This window comes from Leptosomus discolor, chromosome 2 (genome assembly GCF_034619465.1).
Source record: "Leptosomus discolor isolate bLepDis1 chromosome 2, bLepDis1.hap2, whole genome shotgun sequence".
NCBI lineage: Eukaryota > Metazoa > Chordata > Aves > Leptosomiformes > Leptosomidae > Leptosomus > Leptosomus discolor.
Genome location: NC_141392.1, coordinates 77,272,769 through 77,295,674, shown reverse-complemented (window position 1 = coordinate 77,295,674; position 22,906 = coordinate 77,272,769). Strand labels below are relative to the sequence as shown.

General features: G+C 38.0%; 1 protein-coding gene across 2 annotated transcripts in view; it reads right to left on the bottom strand.

Moving 5' to 3' along the window:
- Window positions 1–22,906, bottom strand: part of SEC63 (SEC63 protein translocation regulator) — a 59,208-nt gene that overhangs the window by 27,876 nt on the left and 8,426 nt on the right. For both annotated transcript variants that reach the window (XM_086482443.1, XM_086482442.1), the window contains exons 2-8: window positions 15,505–15,604; window positions 14,548–14,662; window positions 10,798–10,910; window positions 8,057–8,118; window positions 4,136–4,194; window positions 3,335–3,385; window positions 724–832 (exon numbers count right to left, since the gene is read on the bottom strand). In XM_086482443.1, the coding sequence (XP_086338569.1) occupies window positions 724–832; window positions 3,335–3,385; window positions 4,136–4,194; window positions 8,057–8,118; window positions 10,798–10,910; window positions 14,548–14,662; window positions 15,505–15,604 (609 nt within the window). The remainder of the gene's footprint in view (window positions 1–723; window positions 833–3,334; window positions 3,386–4,135; window positions 4,195–8,056; window positions 8,119–10,797; window positions 10,911–14,547; window positions 14,663–15,504; window positions 15,605–22,906) is intronic.

Here is a 22,906-nt window from a genome sequence, read left to right as displayed (position 1 = left end):
TTTTCGATTGCCCTGAGCATGCAAACTAGTAAAATCCAATCCAGACTAATTAGTACCATGCTAATTCTTCAGGCCCATACCAGGCTCCAAACTGAAAGATCCAATTCTGCATCAACATCTACAGATTTCCCCAGAAAAGGGTTTTTCTATTCCTTTAAAAGTGAGCAGACAAGAAAAATAAGTATATCAAAAACTATAAACAAGTAACAAAGTAACATGAAATTGATATGAAGCAAAATTTTTAAACAGAAATTTAGCTATAACATAACAAGTAAGAATAGAGAACCAGAAGTGCTACTTCATTCTTCGTGATATAAAAATTTTATTACAGCCCCTAGAAAATTCCCAAACCCTATTCTGTTGCACTAACAGAAGAAAACACACAGGTAGAAGGCTGTGCTTCTAGTGGCCACATAGTAACCCAGGACTAGGCAGGTCAGCATGTCTCTCCCCAACACACAGTATATTTTTCTTTTTTTTTTTTTTTAACTGTATTGATAAACAGGCATAAACATAGATCTATATAACTCCCTCTCCCAAATACTGAAGTCTTCTTACAGAACACTCTGCACCTGCAACAAAACGAGGTTTTTAAAAACACTATGAAAGAACCAGAAACATTATTTTAACCTAACAAAGGCTTATAAAGCAGAAGCATTTTCACATCAGCAGACAGACATTTCCAGATGAACACATCAACACTTCAAGATGTCTTTTACTCACGTTTCATGTCCATGTTCCGTGTTTTATAGACAAAATATGTATATATTTGAGTTGTCCGAATGAGAATCTGATCTCCACTATATCGTATTGATCGGTACCACCAGGAACCCTGAGACATTTAACAGGAACAAACTGACATCAGCTATGATGAAGGATCAAAACAGCTATGCTGGATCACCTCGTGTCTGTTCTCAACCAGGTAACTCAGCCCAACTGATTTTACCTATGTTAAGGTCAACTGAATTTCAGAAGAGAGGGAAACAAAAAAATATTCACCTGAGAGAATCCTATGCTAAAAGTTTTTAGATGACCTCTAGCCTACAGAATTTCCCCCAACACATGCACGCCCACATACACATATATATTGCTTTGTTTATTTTCGGTGTCGTTTTAGTGAATCCACTAAACAGTAAATACCACATTACTACACAAAACAGAATTCAAACCAAATCCAGTTTAGGCAGACCAAGGCCAAACCAAGAAAATAAGAGATTTCTTTCACTAGAAGAAAACTCACAAAAAATAATTTAAGTCACTTAACCACAAAATGCTTTTCACAAGAGGAATCTGGAGGTGGACCAGTGCCCTTACTGCAAATTTTCAGATTTAAGCCATATACCTTCAGGTTGGCAGAAGTCTTCCAAACCTTCAGAAACACTCCAATAATTACTTCATTAGCTTTACACCAGTGACTTCAAATTACGGAACTCATTGTACAGTGATTGTACAATATATTTTAAGAAAAATGGTATACTGGGTTATAAACTGCAGTCTGTTCATTAAACACCTCCTTGTAAGCAAAGCTCACTAACACGAGAAAAAACATCGAAGATACATTTCAATCTACTGTAAAGTTTATCACAGGTAAAAAGTAACAAGCAATAAAGTAGTAAGTTTTACCAGGCAATTGCGTACATTCCCCTACTAGAGCAAGAGCAATTTAATTATTTGGGAAATGCTCCGTGACTGGCTCCCCACAAACATTTTCCTTCCTTTTTTTTTTTAAAAAAAAAAATAAATTATGTTTTATTCTCCCATGAATAGATGAATCCTGACACAAAATAGTATAAAACTTTTTTTTGACGTTTTTCTGCAGAAAAATTTCATTATAATCCCATAGCTATACAAACACTTAAGTATAGGTACTGGAAGAAAAATGTAACTATAGCCACTCCCAATCTACATGAAAGAGGCTGCCCTAACTTATTTTGCAGATACAGCTCATCTCTCTCGTCTCATGTACAGAACACTATTTAGGTCAGTGGGGGTCTAGGAAGAACTACGTATCGGTATTTTCCTTTTTAGTTGATCTGGTTTCAAAGGGTGGATCTAGTCTTACTTTATTTTAGATGCCTATCACAGACACAGGATGACTACACTGTAGTTAACTTCAGCTTCTTTATTGATTCATAAAAGAGAAACAGGCCCATTAAAGGCATGAATCATCTTGTATGTCTACTTTAGAATGAAATGATAAAATAACTTGCTCCATAAAAATGACTATTCTTCTTTACTAACTATAAAAGAAATTTACAGTGACAAGTCTGAATGCAGAAGTCTACATCCGGTACAGGGGCAAGAAGAGGCAGATTTTTTTTTTTTTCCTCTGCTCAGGACTTTCTTTGTAACAACTGAAAGGATGTTTACTTTCACTTGAGCTACAATAAACCCGGTATAAGTCACTAAAAGTACACGTATACAAAAAAGCATCAACAGACACCAACTGAAACTTTAAAAGGAAAGACAGGAAAACTATGTAGACAATGTACACTGGACTTCAGACTTCTTATTCAACAACTTGTTGAAATTGCCATGTCTAAACTTCTACAGTAAATCTCCAATTATGCAGAAAGGCTTTCAAAGAAAAGGAATAATGCCTGGCTAAGCCTCTGCACACCAAGATGCAAGCAGTTGCCAGGACCCCAGGATGCTTTCTCAAGTGAAAGTCATCTTCCCAGGAGCATGAAGGTTTCTGGGTGTCAATTTTCTGAGTCTTTCTTCATGCCATACCCCAAATGCACAGTCACTAGTTAAGGGACATTGTTCAAAAGCAATACTGTAGGGCAAACTCGAGCCCTGCAAGAGCCCTCCCCTAGCAACTGATTCCTCACACAAAGAAATCTCAAGGGCAGACATCTCATGGTGTACAGAAGATCAGTAAAAACTGAAGTTATGAAAACAAAGACAGCCAGGAGAAACCAAATCAACAACATGCAGTATTCCTTCCAGTACCACCAGCTGCAGACATCTCTGTCTTGGCTCTACATTAACACCCCTGAATATACTCAAGTTCATTGCCTCATATTAATTTTCATGTGAGGAATGACAGAAGGTAGAAGACAAATTACATAACTCAGTCTAACTCTTGTGATATCTAAGATTTTCCCTATAGCCCTCTCTCTAGCACGGCACTGCATTTTTTGGGAAACTCTACAGCAGCTACGCTTTTTCCATAATAAAAGAAAATATCCACATTAAAAAAAAAAAAAAATTTAAAAAGCTCGCTTGCTTGCTCTCTCCATGAAAGGCAAGAATGAGCAACTCTACTTATGTCTAAGCTTTGTTTACAGCTTGGTTACAGAGGGTAGAATACTACTTAGATAATACTTACCACAACAACTGGAAGAATAACCATAAATGCTAATCCGTATACAAGCAAAACCTAGAGAAAAATTAAGAAGTGTATTGCATGAGATAGTTCAGTTACTTAATACCACTTTTGTTTAATCTTTATTCTGAAACACAATCAAGTAGTATTACCACAAGCCTACTACAAATTCATGTAAGATTATTGCATAATATCTGTCATTACTTCTGAAGAACAACTTGCAAGTAATACAATCAGTTGGGTAGGGTTTAAATAAGGAGTATCTAGTGTACATAATCTTTTAAATCATCCGCGCATTGTCTCACGTGGGTTTCTTTAATAATTAAAAAGAGCTGGCAGCTAAACTGTGAGGCAATGAACAGAGATGATTACCACATCAAAAAAAAAAAAAGTCAAGCCAGTAAACCAAATACCTTGCAGCAACAAAAGCAACAGAAAGAACATTTAGATACTGTACGATTACGGCATCGCTAGCAAACCAAAAGGAAACACAGAAATCCAGCAATCAGTTCTATGTGTTTTTCCTTGCAACAGCAAACACGTACTTTGTAGCAGGGGTAACCACAGCACAACCTCATTACCACTGCAATGAGATCCTTCCAAGTATATTAACAGTTTACTCTCAAAGGTTAGATTTAAGCTACTCAACAGTTTTGACTCCTGAAATTTGCTTCAAACATGTGCATTGGACCAAACCATTATAAACTAGGTATTTTGACTAAGATGCACAGCATTAAGCACAAACATTTTAAGTAAACACTTGAAAGTTCACCTTATAATCTTGAGCCAAGTAAGTTGACTCACCAAAATTGAATTTTTCTGATCCACAATCCAAGCTGGCAAAGCTATACCGAAGCTTGTGGCTGTAGGATGAAAGAAAAGAAATTCACTGTAAAATATTAACAAATTGATTTAAAAGTCACATTAAATCTAACAAACAAACAAAACAACCCAATAAAACCACAAACGCACGAAAAAATCCTCACATTTATCACTTCAGTAAGAAAAAGTCTAACAAAATGGCAAAATCAAAACACAGATTAGAAATACACTCAAGTATGCAACCAAATAACAAGACTTAAACACAGCATCTGAAATACCACAGACTTTAGCTTAACATATTGCAGTGAAATCGATATGCAAGATTTATTAATATATTAAAAAAAGAAAGATTTCACAGATGGAAAGATTTATGAGCTTTGCCTTGCAGAGTTTTCAACCATTTAAATACATATAGTTCAGTAAATACATGAACTGCAAGAAAACTGTTCGAGCAAAATGAATTCTATGGAAAAAAGTTTTATTAGTTTGTAACTTTAGGAAGCTGTTCTAAGCTGTAAATTGTAAAATCAAAACCCTCTGTCAGTTCAAATTTCTGTCCGATCAGTAAGAAAGGAACACTTCAATTCAAAAGGAGTTATGCTGCAGAAGACATGATTCTCTAACAGTAATACCTACAGTACACAGATCTGAATACAGAATAGCATAAAATAGCTTGTCTTCAGACACTTTAGCAGTAATAAGTTGAACTTCACAAATGCTGCCTATCCCAACACTAAAAGCTCTAGGAAACCAAGGATGTGGCGGGGGGGGGGCAGTGGAGGGAAGAGGAAGACTTTACAGATTTCTAGGGCCTGCTTAAAAAAAAAAAACAACTAAAAAACCATGCTTTCTTTAGTACTATCAAGTGTCAATGAGGAGTACTGCCTCAGATACGAACAGACTAGGATCCCCTACGTACTTACGATGCTATTCTGATACTGTCTCCAACAGATTGTGACAGCCATCAGTTCAGAAAACCAGTTGTTATGCACAAGCCTAACATGACTTCTATGTAGTTACGTTGGACACTACTATTTGTTGAGACTCAAATTAAACATCTCACCAACCTGACCATACCTCAAGCCTAGGAGTTCAACAGAATAACATCCAGTTATTTTACCATATTAAGTTATAGGAAATGCCCTGCTCTGGAGAAGAGCCTGGAGACACTTCCCTACCTGTTAATGGTCACGAAGAATCTACTAAAAATGTAATGTGTCTTTTACTGGTGGCATCAATTTCAGTTTTCCACAACATTTTTGCCCTTTAGGATTGCAGCTTCAAACTGTTCCAGGAACAGAAATAGTTTGGTACAAAGCTCTTTCTCTTCTGGTCTGAGAGTCTCCTTGCCCCCATCCATGCTCGCTGAGCTGAAGCACTGGCAAATACCAAGGGGAAATAGTCCACTAAAACTGTCTTATGTTATTAGAAGTGTATCTTTTTACTCTCTAGGTCCTCTCACCTGCTTTTAAACATTCTTCAAATTATTTTGAACCTTCAGTATTTTATTTTTAGTACATGAGCAAGTCATGCCAAAGACACAAAAATTTTGTTTGCCTTCGTCTAACCTCCACAGTCCTTCAGTTGGATAGAGAGGAATGCCACTTTGTTCCTTTGTGCTGTGCACAGAGGGTGGCACGTACCTCGTCTAACCAAGTTAGGCATGTCTAACATCAGATGTGCTTCATCTCATCCCAGAACATACCTCTATATAAGGGACCGTCTCCATTCTTTGACCCCACAAAACTAAAAAAACAGAGTACATAGCTTGGATACACATTTTTACACTACAGATATATAAATGAAGAGAAGATGAATTTCACTAAATTAAAAAGCTCCTCACACTTCAATGTGGAACGAGATTACAGAACAGAGGATGGGAGAGAGAAAGTTTCAGGCTTCTTCCCACCCTTCAAATGAAGCAACAATCACAGAATGTTAGGGGTTGGAAGGGACCTCGAAAGATCACCTAGTCCAACCCCCCCTGCCAGAGCAGGACCACCTAGAGTAGATCACACAGGAACGCGTCCAGGCGGGTTTTGAGTGTCTCCAAAAAAGGAGACCCCACAACCTCTCTGGACAGCCTGTTCCAGTGCTCTGTAACCCTCACAGTGAAAAAGTTTTTCCTTATGTTGATGTGGAATCTAACCTAATGTGGAACGATGAGAGACCCAGAAGCAAAGCAGAGAATTCCAATATCCCTGTAGCCTGAGTCAGGGTTTCAGAAGAGCAGGAAGCTTCACACTCACAGTATGAGCTGCTGAATCATTTCATTTTGCCCTTCAGGAATCCAGAGTCCCTTAAGTTTGTGAATGCGATCTCTGAGCCAACTACATAAGGATCTTCATGCCTTTAAATTCTCAGCTTTTGTTTGAGTTTTCTTTTGAAGTCACAGCTTCAGGTCCGTTCAAGGACACTGACATACTGTCTAACTTGAAATCCTATGCCTTGGCAACACTAAGTTAGTAGAGCTTGTGGATGCAAAAAACAGTTTAGCATCAGGAAAGGTCCTAGGAAAGCTATTCCTGCATACACCAGACCAAAATTTACAGTACCATTTTGCTGATTTTGTGACAGACTTCTGAAGCAAGATCTTATTTGTATTTTCACAGCAAGAGGGACAGAGTCCTCCTACTTGCCTGGCTAGGAAACCAAGAGAAGCTAGGAGCTCAAAGAAATTTGCTATGCTATAAAACATAGTCATTAAAGAAACTGAACCACCACCTTAGTCCATCAGAAATGCCTTTGTCAGACTATGATTTAGTTGGCACAGTTGTTTATTTGAAGATTGTTTCCTTGAAACACTGGTTCAGGGGCTGGAGGTTTTTTCCCTTTTAAAATTAATTTCCCATGTTGGATGGGCAGAATTCAGAAGAATTTCCAGCACAGAGTTCCCTCACGTAATCCTGTAACTTCACAATTAAGTTACAAATTCCACTTATTACTTCCAAGCTGGCTTTAACTCATTCCATGTAGATGGAATGCATAGTATAACTTAGTCCTGCAAACTGCAGGGCATCAACAAGCAGAGGAGGTCTGCCCTAACAGACAGAAAGTTTCCTTTTTGCTTGTAACAAGTATTAGAAGCAGCTAGAAATACACAGTGTTCTTCCTCACAACTAGTCCACTTAAACCACCGTCACAAAGGTATTTTACAAGCAACCCATGCAACTGTAAATAGGAGGGCAAAAATGTCTATTAACTTTCAGTCTTAAATTGTTTTAGTTTGGATCATCTACTATAAAACTTTAATACGCCATCATCAGGATTAATTTCATGTAGCTACCTGCCCAGGAACAATCTACCAGCATAGGGATAATCACCAGGACTCCTCAGGATGAAGGTGGCATAGAGGTACACTCAAACAGTACTGCTTCCAGCAAATGGAAGGCAGATGTGTATCAGTATTTATTTAAATATATTCATACCCTCACACACTTCCCTTTGAAGTGTGTTTATTGCATTACGGCTAGTTCTTAATTTTTCAATATACATTTATAGCATCTGATCATAAATACTAAGAAATGTTTAAAATTGACAAGTTTCTGATGAGTATTATTCTATTTTTTTTGCTTATACCTCCTTTTAATCTTGGAAAGTCTCTCTAGATACATATCGAAGCTGACTAATTAAAAAAACACCCTTCTCTTTTTTTTTTTCCCCTAATAAGAAGTTTCAGAAATGTGAAAGCAAACTCTTTCCTGCCTTTCCTTCCCACTCCCACCCCAGAGCCAGTTTCACAAGCAAAGAATTGATTGGATGCATTGTTTCAAATCATAGGATAGACAAATACATAAAAAAATTATTCTATACATATTAAGACCTGAGTGCTTCCCAAATAATCAGATATCACACATCTCAACGTACAGAAATTACAGGACTTCTGTCATTCGTAATTGTTACCTTGTGGTCCATCTGGATTACCAAATTCTTCCCAGTTTTTTCGTGATTCTTCATCAGTTAAGCTAGTTTCAAGAAGAGATATTAAGTTAATACAGAAGTAAAGAAATTTCTGTAAATCATTAACATACAGAAACTTTAAAATGTGGCATTTATGCTGTCCTTCAGAGATGGTTTGGCAAGCTGAACAGCTTCTGCTATTGTTTGTATGAAATCTGATTCAAAACAATACTGCTGTATTCCTTCATGATACACAGCCGCATTCTTTTAGCACTCTGCCAGCAAAAGACATCAGACATAGAAGGTGCACCCTCTTACAGGCGATGGAACAATTGCATCTCCCTTTCACAAGAGGGCCTGTATACCCATTAGCAAAGAGCACTTCTCAATGCCAGACTACAGTACAGCAAACTTTGAAAGACAACAAAGGTTAAAAGCCTGTTTGTTTTGGAAGGAAGTTGGATATATGTAAGATGAGTTGAAACAGCAGATGTTTTCCATATGGGCTTTTAATTCTCTTATTCTGGACTTTTAACCTTGATGGCATGTGTCTGTGTGGTTGTTTTCTGGTTTTGGTTGGTTGGGTTTTTTGTTGTGTTTTTTTTTTTTTTTTTCCTGGAACTCCCTAGTTTTTTATTTAAAGGAGAGAGAAATAAATTAAGACACCACATCCTAAATCTTATAGTTTCTACGCCTGTTCTGTAACGACAGTTTCTTGGCAACAATATACCACCTCAAACGGAATCCCTGTTACAAGAAGGAAGAATACTGCTTTAGGACACAGAACACCAGGCATTCACTACACAGTAGATTTTGTCTCATGGAAGAAACCCAGTGAATGAGTCAGACATCTCCTGATCATTTCCAAGTCTCACATTTGTTAACAAGCAGACTCATTGAATGGGTGGCTTTTATGTTCTTTCAAGACAGCACGGCCAAGGAACTTCACAGTCATTTACTTCAAGATATGCCTCTGCCACAGCTCTTGCACTGGCATTTGAAGTATCATACTGTATCACCAAGCATTTGAGTGCTAGCCTGCAAAGCAGTGAGATGTTTCAGGAGTTCAGAAAGCAACACCAGAATATCCTATTGAAGAGACTTTCATGGCGATACAGATGCATTTAAGCAGAAAGTATGATTTCAAAACCGCCCAAGTGAGCAATGGTGTTGATTCTCCTCACCTCACCCTAAACAGGGCTCTCAAACAGTCAGTAAGGTCAACCACACAGACAACTGACCTAAAAGCAGAAATCACCACCTTGCTAGATTCTCTGATGCTGTGAGTGAACCAATAAACCCCTACAAGGGAAGTAGGCTCAGAAGGGATGGGCAAGTGTGATGTGCCATGAATCTCAGACTGACCACTGTCACCCACCACAGCTGCTGCAAAGAAGCTGGCACTGTCTCAACACAAAGGCGACAGGAGGGTGACCTTTGTTTTAGAGAAACACCTATCCAACAGTTGAGCTGATCAACTGGTGGTGTCAACATTTCTTCTCCGGTGCATTAAAAAAGTATCAATGTCTCCTCAAGTTTGCGAGACCAGCATGGGGGAAGCGCATACCTGGCTCCACCCAACATAGAGTATAAACACTAGACAACTAGCAAAACAATCTTGAAAAGAACAACAGGCTTGAGCTGACTTCAACCCACACGTGCCTTCCTGGCGCCTGGGGACACCCAGCATTGTGACAGTTGAGTGTGTTAGAGGGACCAGTAATGGGAATCACATTAGTATTGTGATTGAACTTTGTATTGAAATTCCTGTATTTCGCTGTCTAATTTACAAAACACGATAAAACCACAAATGTTTCACTCAGCTGAATCAGAAAGTGCATGTAACGCCAACTGTATTCAGACAAGCAAATTTGATATTAAACATTACATGTTTCACACGTGGAATATCTAAAAGAACCTGGTCAGAGATTATTGGACTCTGACAGATGACGATTTACAGCAGAAAAGAATACAAAGCTGTATTAATACCCCCTGTAGCATTACAAAACCCAAACCCACATGTTGATCACAGAAAAATTCAACAAAAAGGGATTTCCTTTATACTGAATTCTAATATTAGACATCATCTCTCATATTAAAAAAAAAAGCTGTAAGCAGAGGTATGGCCAAAAAATACCCTGGAGGACAATAGGATTCGAGGATTTTGCTTTTAAGAACTACATAGGTAACATGAAACAGTTACTAAGTGAGAAATCAGGACTGCAAGGCAAGCGCAAATGAAGAGGGATGCGGGGAAGCTGAGAGAAAACTGAGTCATAACCAGAATGAAACACTTTTGCTCCTAGATGGGATCAGAGTTAAAATACTGTCTCTTACTCTTTGGCTTTATCACCAGATGAAATGAACAGCATATTTATTTTCTAAGCAATGCTTCAGAATTGCTGTGACAGGGTTGGTTGGTTAAAAACCACAACACTCATTTTGTTCTTTGTCATCTTTAAGATTTGGTATGTATCATACCAGAAACACTTTTCCTCGCTGACTTGGAAGTTTAATACAAAGACCTAACACCTTACAGTATTCTGACAGTTGCTAAACAATTAAATTATCCTTCCTAACTTGTACAGAGCAAATACGCATTGAACCAAGACAAGTTTTGAGTTTTGCTACATATCCTAACACATTTTTCCTGTCTGCTTAGGTCATCCCTGCTATTACCTTAAAGGCTTCCCTCCCCATCATAACCAAGTTCTCATTTTTTAATAGGCAAAAAAGAAACTTACGCCGCATAGGCCTTAGCAATCCTCATGAACATAACTTCATCTCCTCCTTTATCTGGATGGTATTTTAGTGATAGTGCACGGTACTGTTTCTTAATTTCCGATATACTTGCTCCCTTAAAAAGGAAAGTTTTGAGGTTATTAATAAATACCTTGAATCAAATCCATTGTTCTATATCTGTATTCTAAAGCACACTGTGCAATATTCCTCTGAACCATTCACTGAACTAAAGAATCATGTTCTAATACATAATCATGAAACTACATATGTATTTCATGGAAACACAATTATATTATGTTTCTAGTAACATTTTTATAACCATTGTATTTTTAAACCAAGTTAGAAGTCACAGACTAACAAAAAGACATTCAGATGACTGAGTATTGCTTTTTTTCTTGGATTACCTTGTTCATCCATCCACAGGAAAAAAAAATGTAAGGCACTCACATCTGCTTGACAAATCTTATCTTTTCCTAAACATATTCATGAATATGAGGAACTCTCACTTGCAATATTCTTCTACTTCAGCAAAAGTTCATAGATCAAGTATGATGGTTCGCTTGCAGGCAGAAATAAATCTGTCAGTCACCAGGAACAGTGGATTGCCTTGTTGCTTAAGAACGCCTTTGGCTAGAATCATCCTACCCATAAATTATTTCAAATTTCTTGAACAAAGGGAATACATTACCTGTACCTGAGAAAGAGATCAATTTTTATTCCACTACTGTTGTTAAATTCCACCAACACAACCCCCTGTGCATTAACTTTCAGTTTGGACTGCGAACCTCACTAGTCAAAAAAACCCACAAAACTTTATAGTAAGCGCAGATAAAGTTTTTCTAGTAAGCTACCTGCTAAGTTTCACAGAACCATTACCATAGGATTTTTCAACATTTTGTGGTAGAAAGGCCTAGCACACTGACCTTAACTGCATAATAAACACACAAGATATTTAAAGATGATGGTACTGCATCGATAAATTTAAACCAGAAATTAAACTTCACTGAGGCTTCATTTGCTGTTATTTTATCTTTCTCTATACAATGCGTCTATCATTTTCCAACACTATTTTTCAACAGCATGCCTGCCTCATCTAATGCATGGGATGAATTTACTCCATAATAAATTACACTTCAAGTAAAAACAGACATTTCAAGACCAGACAAAGAATGCCAGATGAGCAGCAGAAGCTGGAAAATGGAGGGGAAAAAAAAACAACTGGTTTCTGGAAGAGATGGGTTTTCATGGCTCACACGAACGCTGCCCATAAAAAACCCTATTTTTTTTCTCTCTGTCACAGAGGGTGCATGTGATCCCCGATAACAAACTTTATACCTATCATTAATTGCTTACTCCTAATTTTCAAAAGCTAGGCTACAGAAGTTAGGCCTGACTTAATGCTTAGTAGTCTAGGACAGCTGGCGTCAGTCAGTGCTCTGCTTGGAACACAGAGCTTCCCTATATTAACTACTTACAAAAAAATTAAGGCCACAATTGTCTTAATTAAAGAATCCAAAATCACAATCAGTTTTGCGCTTTGTCTTTATGCCTCGGATCCCACCTGTAAAATGGCAGTAAGAAAACTTATTCAATAAATCATTAATAATATCTGAGTGCCTTATGTATTAGTGAACTTAAGTAATGTGCTCCAAAAATAACTATTCTATGCTCAAAACGGAGTGCTAGTATTACATATAAAGTAAGCTGCATGTAAGTTATGTGGACATTGTCCACATTGCGGTTCTCCTCTGGAGAAAGCATCTTGTTACAAGCTGATATGCTAACCTAAGATACAAAAAATAAACTTGGCCACAGTGTTAATGCAAAGGAAATTAATTATTGAGTACCAAAGCTTTCAAGTGCTTGCATCTGCAACCTTTTTTTTTTTCCCCCCAAGTTTGGATTTTTTGATTTTATTTTTTTTTTAACAGCAACAACACTTCAACAGCTGTATCACTTCAAAATGAGCAGGGCTGGCAACAACTCTAAAGGTTCCACTTGAATGGTAACAGAAGCAAGCTGTTAACTTTCATGTAGTCTGAACTAGAAGTTTTTCAAGGAGATATTATAGACATCACCTGATAGCACAGAAATACAGAAAACAAACATGCTCTGGAATCTTAGACTCTTATTTTGAGCCCTACTTCAACTGATCCATCTTCATACCCATCTCATCCCCCTTGTAACACCTCTGTCTTTAATTCAGCTTGTCCCTATGACAATATGCTCCATCCTTATATCAGTTCATGGAGCATTCCAGTATTGGTTTCTTTGTCGCATGTGTCTTGAGCGTGTGTACAAGTTTTTGTTAATGAACATTAAGTTACATTCCAACATACATACTTTTTTCCTCTTAGGGTTATTACTTGAAGAAATTTGCCCAAGACAACAAAAGAAAATCTTCTGACAATCTAATCCCTAGCCTGATTTGTTTAACCAAAGTTAATCCAGATATATCAACATTTAAACTGCACAGTTCCAACAGATACCGTTCAGCAGTAATAATTTATCTTGTTCCTGTGCGTCAGTGAGAGAACACAAGTCAGCAATCAGTCACTCACAAAGGAACTGAGCAGAGGTTGAATTTAAATAACTTGCCTCCACATTTGACAGGCAGGTCTTGTTCTACCTGTCTAGCTAGAAACAGGCTGGAGTCTACTTATCTGCTATAATGGCTTCTTAGCAGTGATGCCTATCCTTACGCTGACAAGCCACATCACTAATGGCAAGAGATGTATTTGTTAATGTTCTTGTACATATTAAGCTCTCCCACACTAACAATATGCATCACGTTTAATCAAAACAGGTACATTCAAAATTCTTCCATATTTTTGTGCTGAATATACTTGCTTAGACTGGAGAGTAAAACATACCTCAGAAGTCAGAACTGAAAAGATGACTCTACTGTTATTCAAAAGAGGAGCTCTGTATCAGGAAATAATTACCATAAGCAGAGAATTTGTTCAAGATATTGTGGTTACGATGAAGAAAAGAGTTTGACAAGACTAAGCGAGAGCTTAAGAGATGTCCAGAAGGTCTATTTGTCTCCTTGGGATACATAACTTTTCATATCCATTTTGAATCAGATCTTCAATATAAATAAAAGCACTGCATCTGTTTTCTAGATAAACACTACATTTGTTTGGGTTTTTTTTTTCAGTTTAATAAACCAACTGGCTGGTATCACCACTTAGAATTTGTTGTTTGCATTCACAGATGCAACTGAGATTCAAGGTAACCTTTACATCAAAATCTGCATCACTAATACCCTTTAGCAAAACCTCTAATTTACAAGGCGAACACTGCTGCACAACTCTAAACTAAATGAATCCACATTCTTGTGTATGCTGTTTATTCAGTAGCATCCCTAAAAATGGCTATTGAGAAGATTTTCACAAGGCATACAAAGCAGAATGACTTTTTTGTTTTCCTGTAGCAAGCGAGGAAAACAGAGTAAGATTCAAAATAGATTAAAAAAAACCCACCTCACTATACTAAGAAAGTGACTAGAATTCTGAAGGACTTGGATACAAAAGTTATAAATTTGTACAGATACAGGCAAAGAATGTCTAACGACTGACTTTACAATATGCAGCAGCAATTTTCAGATGCCAAAAAAGAACAAAACCACTAGATACATTCATTAAAGTTAACTTATTTTGGTTTTAAAAAAATCGAGTCTTAAATTTGACATCTAGACACAGAATATGCAGTTATAGTAGTACAGACTACTGAAAGATGCTATTACTTACAGGATCCAAATGTAAAACCTCATAAGGGTTGTATTCTTGATACTCTCGGTCTGTTTTGGAAACTTTGTATGCAAGAAACAAAAATAATGCCCATCCAGCAAGGAGGACTATCTTCCTGTTCGGAAGAAAGAATGTTTTAAATGTACAAATCCACTAGTTCTAGGATAATTCTACAAACAACATAAGAAGGCATTTGATTTCACTCTTCAAGAAGCAACATCAAAATAGCAAGAAACTTTAAAGCCATTTTAAAGTAGGCATGAGTATTTCAGTTATAACACCACCTTTGACACAGCTGCTCTGATTTCAAATTAATTTCTCTTTTCTTTTTTTTTTTTTTTTTTTAAACAAAGGGAAGCCACTATCAAGAAAGACTCTCCATTCTTTAACTGTCTGTTCTCAGCAAGTATATAATAGTATCTCCTATTTTTAAAGGATGACTTTACAAAGTCAATGTTAAAAAAACAAAAAGCTGAAACAGATATGTAACAAACAGCAAAATATTTTGAGGGTGGGAGTAATAAACCAAGAACTGGAGGATATAAAACCATCAACTTCAAACATACAAATTATTACTGTTGTATATAGATGTTTACATATCAAATATTTAAATCAAAAGACATTGCTAGCACTACTAATTTCAGTGAGGAAGGATTATTTTTTGGAACAAACAAATGCATTGTTTACTGATTTATTAGTGTGGAGGTTCGCTGGATTCATTTAGCAGATATTTTATAAAGGACAAACAGCATCCATCTTGATTTCAAGCCCTACTAGACAATAATGATTAACTATTAAACATTCAAATACAGCAGATGGCAAATGCCTCTTCTATGACAAAAAAGCCATTATTATATAAGTAATTTCAGATGCTTTGATTACAAAAAATGTATTTTTATAAAAAAGAAAATGTAGGAAATGCTTTAATGAAAAGTCATGCAAATGAAATATACTTACTTCACTGTCGGAATTATGTTTTGCTGTGGTTTTAACAGTCGCAAACGATACCACAAACATCTTCCATATACGTTTCTTATATTCTTTAACCGAATTTGCTCTATAAAAATAAAAAGAAAGATCGTGATTAACCAATCTGACAAAAAGCAGAATGACAAACATGTTCACTTCACCCTGGAGTAGGAAGTACAAGGTCAGCTGGAGGACTAATAAAAGGTCCAGCAATATTGGAGGAAAGAATGTTTTTTTCAACCATTTAATGACACTGCACAGCTATAAACTAAAGAAGTTGGTCAGATTACTCTCCACTACCTAAGAGGAATCCATTCTATTTTGCACAGGCCACAAAGCAACCATCACTTGTGAACCCAGCCTTTGCCTGGCTAATGTGCACCTGTCAATATTACTTCTGCCATTTTATACTCAACTCCAACAAGTCTCCCACTTCAGTATGTCAGCTACTGTGTGCAAGAAAAACAAACAAACAAACCCTAAGCCACATGCAAACAGTGTTTATATACTTGTATACAATTAAAGAGCGCAGCTAGAGCAACAGCTACTTCCTCAATTCAAAATATGATGCATTTTCCTCCTCTTTGCAACATCTGCTCTTTATAAGTTGTCTTCATTTAGGTTTTTCCTGTTGAAGGGGAAAAGGAAGGAAGAATAAGATAATAGTTATTTGTAAGCCACGCAGCTCAGCAATACGGGCCCTTGGCAAGACAGTATACACGTTAATGACAAACTGGCCAACATTCCTCCCATGCCCTTTGAGGACAGCATGGGGCTGGAAGGAAATTATATTTATACTGTCAACATCACCACGACAAGGCATGGAAGCAGCTTCTCAATAAATTTAGATCTTGCTGGTGAACACAGTGACTAAATTTGTCCATTTAAAAGAAGTTTGTGAATTATCTAAATGCAGGCATTATTAACAACTTTGATCCAAAACACACAGCAATCACATCCTAAAGTCATAAATCTCAACTTCGCACTTTTAACAAGGTGATGCCCTCATCTTAACTGAAATAGCAGTTATGATAGATGGCAACATTTTTCTTTGGCAAATTTCTAAAAGATGATCATGGAAGACAGTGCCAACCTCTGTTTAGTTATCCCACTCTGTGAGGTGGGTATGGTGATCAGTGATCTAATTGAATCTGTAAGCTAGCACACAATTCAGATGAAACATCCAGAACTTCAGTTTGTAGTCACCAAACTATCTGAGGCCAGAGAAACATGACCATAAATGCCAACAGTGTGCACCAGGTCAACCACAAGTTCAGATTTAACCTGGCTCAGATGTGAGCACAGGACGGTATTTTAAACTCTGGCAGATTTGGCAGTAGAGAGTGGGAACAGAGATTACGCCTGTCCACCCACAAACTAGTAAAGCAAACAAATGTTAAAGCTTGCAGAGGCAAGATACAGCAACCAGAAAAAAAAAAAATGTACCAGCTTATTCTAAACTACTTTATTCTATAAAGTATATTTTCCCCAAAACTAGTATGACATTAAACAGCTTCATAGGATTCCTTGAGAAGATTAGATTAGTAGTCCCATCACCCCCAAACAGAGCCAGATGGAGATAAAGGAGGATAATTCAGTCCTTTGCACCTGATCCAACTCTTGCAGGGCTTCAAAACAAGCATCCAAACTTGTCTCAGAATTTTGTGCAACAGATAAACCACACAAGTATTTTGCGGTTCTCCTGATCCACAAAGATTGTTCATGTACTTCAAACGGGTATTAAACACAAAACTTTCTAAAGAAAAAGGATATGACTAATATTTGGTTAAGCAACTGCCCACTTAGTTTCACTTGTGTAAGGCTTTAGAAAGCACTGTGAAGGAAAAATTCAGAAGACAATGAAAACAGGGTTAAAATGCAACACTGACTCTCTATGGGTAGAAGGCAAATTAATTTGGCATTTTCTCTTTGCAATTTTTTTTCTTTCAAGACAAAAATCGTGGGAGATCTCTTCACAACTAGAAGCAAGTTAATTGTTACCTAAAATTAAAGTACAATTTTAAATGCAAAATTAAGAGGCATTACCAGCACATAGAACTGGCATTTCAAAAAAACACTGATGGCATTAAAGACTAGAGAGATGATTAAGTTAAGAGGACCAAAAAGCTCTGCTACAGAAACAGGGAGGAAAATGTTCTGCAGGTTTTAAACGGTCACTGGACAACTATGAGCCACAGTGTGATGCTTTTATGAAAAAGTCACCGATCATACTTGAACAAATCAGGCATCACAAGCCTCACAGAAAACATATGTGCTTATGTTAAGCATAAATCGCTTATTTCAAATGTTGCTAATAAATTCAGCTGTGCAGTGCTGAAGCAAGATGAAGCCAACTGCTCAGTTCAACCACACTGACCCAGATCAGCTACCAGATCCAATCTGTACCACAGCCCCACAGACATTTCTGCAGCACAGAGGGCAGTGCTGTTTGGTAACTGTCTTAACTGACTACACTGCTTGCAGAAATATCTAAAATGAACAGGAAAACGGATTAGCAGTGCTTTTGGAGAAACTGGAGGTGACTAAGAGAACTTTTATTTACTTAATCCTGTAAAACTAAGCCTAGCCAGATATGACACCTCCCAGTGGTTTTGCTAGGATGTTTTTAACAAGCTGCCGTGCCTTGTCTTTAAAAATCTGTGCTGCCCTATGACACAATGCCCCAGTTATCAAACCCGCCTACTGTCCAGCCCTGCAAGTACCAGATGACCCACTCCTTTCCCCCTCTTCATCCTCCCTACAAGAACAGCCAATACTCTTCCCCTTACCATGACAAACAGCCTCCAAAGGGCCCTTAGGGAGAGGACCACGGAGAAGAGAAAAAAAAAAAAATAGTGGTGCAAGGCAAACTAAAGAGTTGGCATAAGGTCAATTAAAAACTGACCCCAGGGGAAAATGAGGCTAGAAACTAAAGGTGGTTTATAATAACCAAAGAACAGAGCTTTTGGAACAGTCTTCCAGTAACAGCTGCAGGAGTCACAGTTTGTGAACAGTCTGACAACAGCATCAAGGGAAAAAAAAAAAAAAAAACCCGAGGCAAGAGGTATGAGCAAAAATTAAGCCCTTTGGATAGGTAAACAGCACACACCTAAGTCAGAGTCCCTGACAACGAAGTCCTACAACACCTGTGCTGCACAGGGCGACCTCTTTAGACAAACACCAAATTAAGACATGATGCTAAGCAGCCATCATCTTTAAAAAAAAATAAATAAATAAATCCATGCATCTGAAAAACTCTGGATCGAATCTAATTAAGGTTGATTAAACCATGTCAAAGCAAACGCACATCATTAATTTCTTTCCGATCTTGAGATGGTAATGGTCTTACTTGATTAACACCACCAAAAGGAAACTGGGCACTAAAAAGATGAAAGATTGCTTATAGTTATCTGTCTGGAACATGAAGAGAGAATCGAATCCTTCCCAAATTGAGGTTAAATTCCAGACTATTCAAATTATTCGGCGCTATCCTGAGGCATTTCCTCTGTCACATGTCATCATTAACACGTATTAACTTGTGGAATTCAAAAACAGGCAGCTACTTGGGAGAAAGGAGGAGTACAGACAGCATCACTCATCACTTCCAGCTTCGGCAGAAAGCCGCTGGCAAAACATCACCTTCAGAAAGCAAGCTATATTCCTGGTGTATCCAGGAGAAACAGGCATCCTGTTTAACTTACAGATGACGTATGTGACTGCACCAAAAAAAAGTACTTATCTTGTTAGGAAGAAATTAGTTGCAGAAATTTAAAAAAAAAAGAAAAAATGAAAAAAAGGCTAGCAAGAGCCGGAACACCAGATAATTACCGTACTTAACAAAAGCAGCAATGTATTCCTAATCAGCAAGTCCTGGATAAATCACATCCTTTTTTGCTTTGCCTTCCTCTCCGAAGGAGCTTCCTGTCACCCAAGTGGATTTGCTGTGCCACAGAACTGGCACACTGTCCCCGCAACATCCTGCAGACCCCCAGCCCACAGGAGTACATACATTACATGCTGCTCAGGGTAATGCTTTGCAGTGAAATAGGAATTGTACCTTCTTTGGCTGTGGAATCCTTGCCCTGTCAGGGAAAGAGGTTCAGAGTTTGAAATGCAGGTAAGAGGAGTTCTCTGTTTCTTCTCGCTCCATATCATGGCTCCCTATTAAAGCACAAGAGCACTTCAGACTGTGCTTTGATATGGGATTAGAGGGAGAAGGGGGGGGGGGGGGGGGGGGCAGTATGTGTGCAGGGAATGCTTTTTCCCTAATCAAAACGACTTCTCATTTGATGGGTAAAACCCTTAACAACAGTGAAACTCTCCTATGCTTTTTTAAAATAGGTATTAAACAGCCTTGAAAAGCAAAGGCATAATGCATCCATGGGCTTCTGAATTAATCTCACTAACAATAATCCATGTATCAAGGTATTGTTAAAGCACCCCTCTCAGATGAGGATGTATACTGCCAGTTCATTTCTGTAAAAAACATGGGGAAGCATCCCATGCTTCAATCATTTCACCCAAATCATCCTGGATCCAAAGTTCCTGAGAGTCACAAGCAATTTTTCATCAATACAGCTATTACTTTCAAAGGGTTCTCATAAGTGCCTATTATAGGATCTTAATAAATGCATGTGAATATCCAGCCAAAACTACATCTTAATACACTCTTCAAGTTCTCAAGAAATAAAACAATTACTGGTACAAAAGGAATCCTGAGCGCCATCTCTTTCAGTTATTCAGAAAAAGCACTAGTCAGGTCCTCCAGTAACTACGTATTTTAATCCAACATTTTCTAAAGCTTTTGGATAATCAAGACCACAGCACACCTAGGCTATTAATAACTAAAGGGGAAACAAAGTTCATTTGTACACTGATCTGATTACTACTTTTAGATTAAAATAAAGTAATTAACAAATATTTTAGACTTCTGCTTCCTTAAAGGTAGCTGTCCATTTGGCTACATACCTCAACTACAGAATAACTAAAGATCATCGATTATAATCTGTAAATTTGAGGTACAGTCAGCTTCATGTTGAATCCAAAAAGGTATGCATCTGAATGGCAAGCTCAAAACAATTATTAAAAAAGGAGGGGGAAAAAACCCATATTTGATCTTTATTTCTTTTATTTGGTGACTAAAGGTTTTCTTCCTTTGTATTCCAGGCAACAATACAGGTATCAGTAAAGAATGCTCAAGTAAACAATTATGCATGTCTCTTGAATATCCAGGTCTTCTAGAAAGCAGTTTTAGGATGAATAAGCCAGAGGTATCTCCTTTTTCTGGGTGGGTCACCCAGATCACACCATTCTTGGGTATCACAGAACAGCTGGACATTTGAGGTTGGAAGACACCTCTGGAGATCATCCAATCCAACCCTGCTGCTCAGAGAAGGGTCAACAAAGCAGGTGGCTCAGGGCTCTGGCTGTAGGCCTTTGAATATCTTCAAGGACAGAGACCCCACAGCCTCTCAGAGCAACCTGTTCTAGTGTTTGATCACCTTCACAGGGCAAAAAGTCTCTCATGTCTATCTCAACATCTGTTCATTCACCCATCACACAACAGGTGAGGAGCACAGGGCACACAAACACGGAAGGAAGCTGATCACAGGTCGAATGTGCTGTTTCCATAGACTTCATACAACCTGTGGCCTACAACTCAGCCATGCCTGACTTCAGATTTGGTTTTGATGTTCACCCGTGCCTTCCTTATGGCACACACACTGCCTTTCTGCACTTCTCCCCTGCCTCCTCATCATAAGAATACAAAGTCTTTGGCTTCTCATACAAACGTCTTCAACGCCAAGGCCTTTATAAAACACAACAACTGCACATTGTTTTACCGTACTCTGATCGCCACCTCGGCAGTACTAACGATGACTAGCGAAGCCGGCATGCTTCTATCAGCACACAAGGAACACAAAGGATGCTGGCAACATGGGCACTGCCAGGCAGCTCAGGAACACAAGCGCTTCTGTTGCCAGAAGAATCTGTGACACACATGCTGGCACGACTTCACAAAACATGTTAAAAACAGTAACAAACCACTTCTGTACAGGGCAATGAGAGCACATAACCGGGCTATGCCAAGACATCAAAAGAAAGATCTGGGATACAAGTCATTTTGGAGTGAACACCATACAAATTCAACAGCACTGCGCAAGCTTTGTTTCACTTTTGGTAACCCATGTAGGGTAACCTAATCTAGCCATTACTTCAGAAATTACTTCTGCCCTACTCCTTTCTGTGTTCCTTTCAAAGTGAAGCAGAAGTGGTCTTCACTGTTCTACTATTGAAAGTGCTTGACAACTCTTATAGATTTGTTTCTGAAGAAACAGAAGGGTCCATTTTATCCTTAGGACTGCCTGAAAACGTTCCCTACCCAGACCTAACCTTTTTGTTTCAGGTTCTAGAGGCTCCAACAAGTGCTCCAAAAAAAACATAAGGGAGATTCTTTTTCCACTTTTTATATCCTCCTGAGGAAAGAGACAAGATTATGTATTTATTGGAAGTGGGCAGCTCTGGAAGAGAGGGAAGGGAAAGAGGTACACGTGGAATTATATAGAAAAGTTTTAATCATCAGAATTTTGCTTCAGCTGCAACAAACACAGGTCAGTTTTAGGAAAAAACACCACAAAATAGGATTATTGGCATTAGTACTTGCATCTAAAGTTTAAAGAGATCATACAGTCAATGTTTAGGACAACCAAAAACTAACAAAAAGCCTAATTTCCAAAATAAATGGAAACCACGAGGTTTCTATCGTTCTACCTCAAACAGTAGGAAAGAACATAAGTACGTTCTTGCCTCCTACACCCATTCTGCCTTCATGCTACTAAGAAAAGCAAAGGCAGCAAGTCTAAACTACAGCTCCAGTGGACTCTGTCAGAAAAAAATATGAGGAGTTGCGTATGAAACATTCTGCCCACCAGATGCAGACAATTCACCCAAAGGAGAACGCTGCTTGGTTTTGAAAGAAAAGGACTTCTTTCAGCGAGGAACACAGAGTGACAGAGTTCTGCAGCCTAGGAAATGCCACTATCAGTTTAAAGACAGACTTTCACAAAATTTATTTGCAGCACATCATCCTCTCTCTACACCTGTCTTGGAAACTTGTTCCTGTGGAATGCATCAAGAGATGCAAGTAACACAAACAGCATGCAAGTCTTGAGTAAAGGTTATGACCCAAGGGTACCACAGCTCTAAGCATTAAACCCGTTCCGTTAAAACTGAAGGTAACGGGCTGAGCGGAAACACTGCTTGAGAGTTTCCGATTTTGCCGATTCAGAGTTCCACAGTTCTAATCCTCTACACTGTGCACTAAATAGGTTCCCGTTTCCTTTTAACGGCTACATACACGTGTACAAACACACAATGTATACACATACAT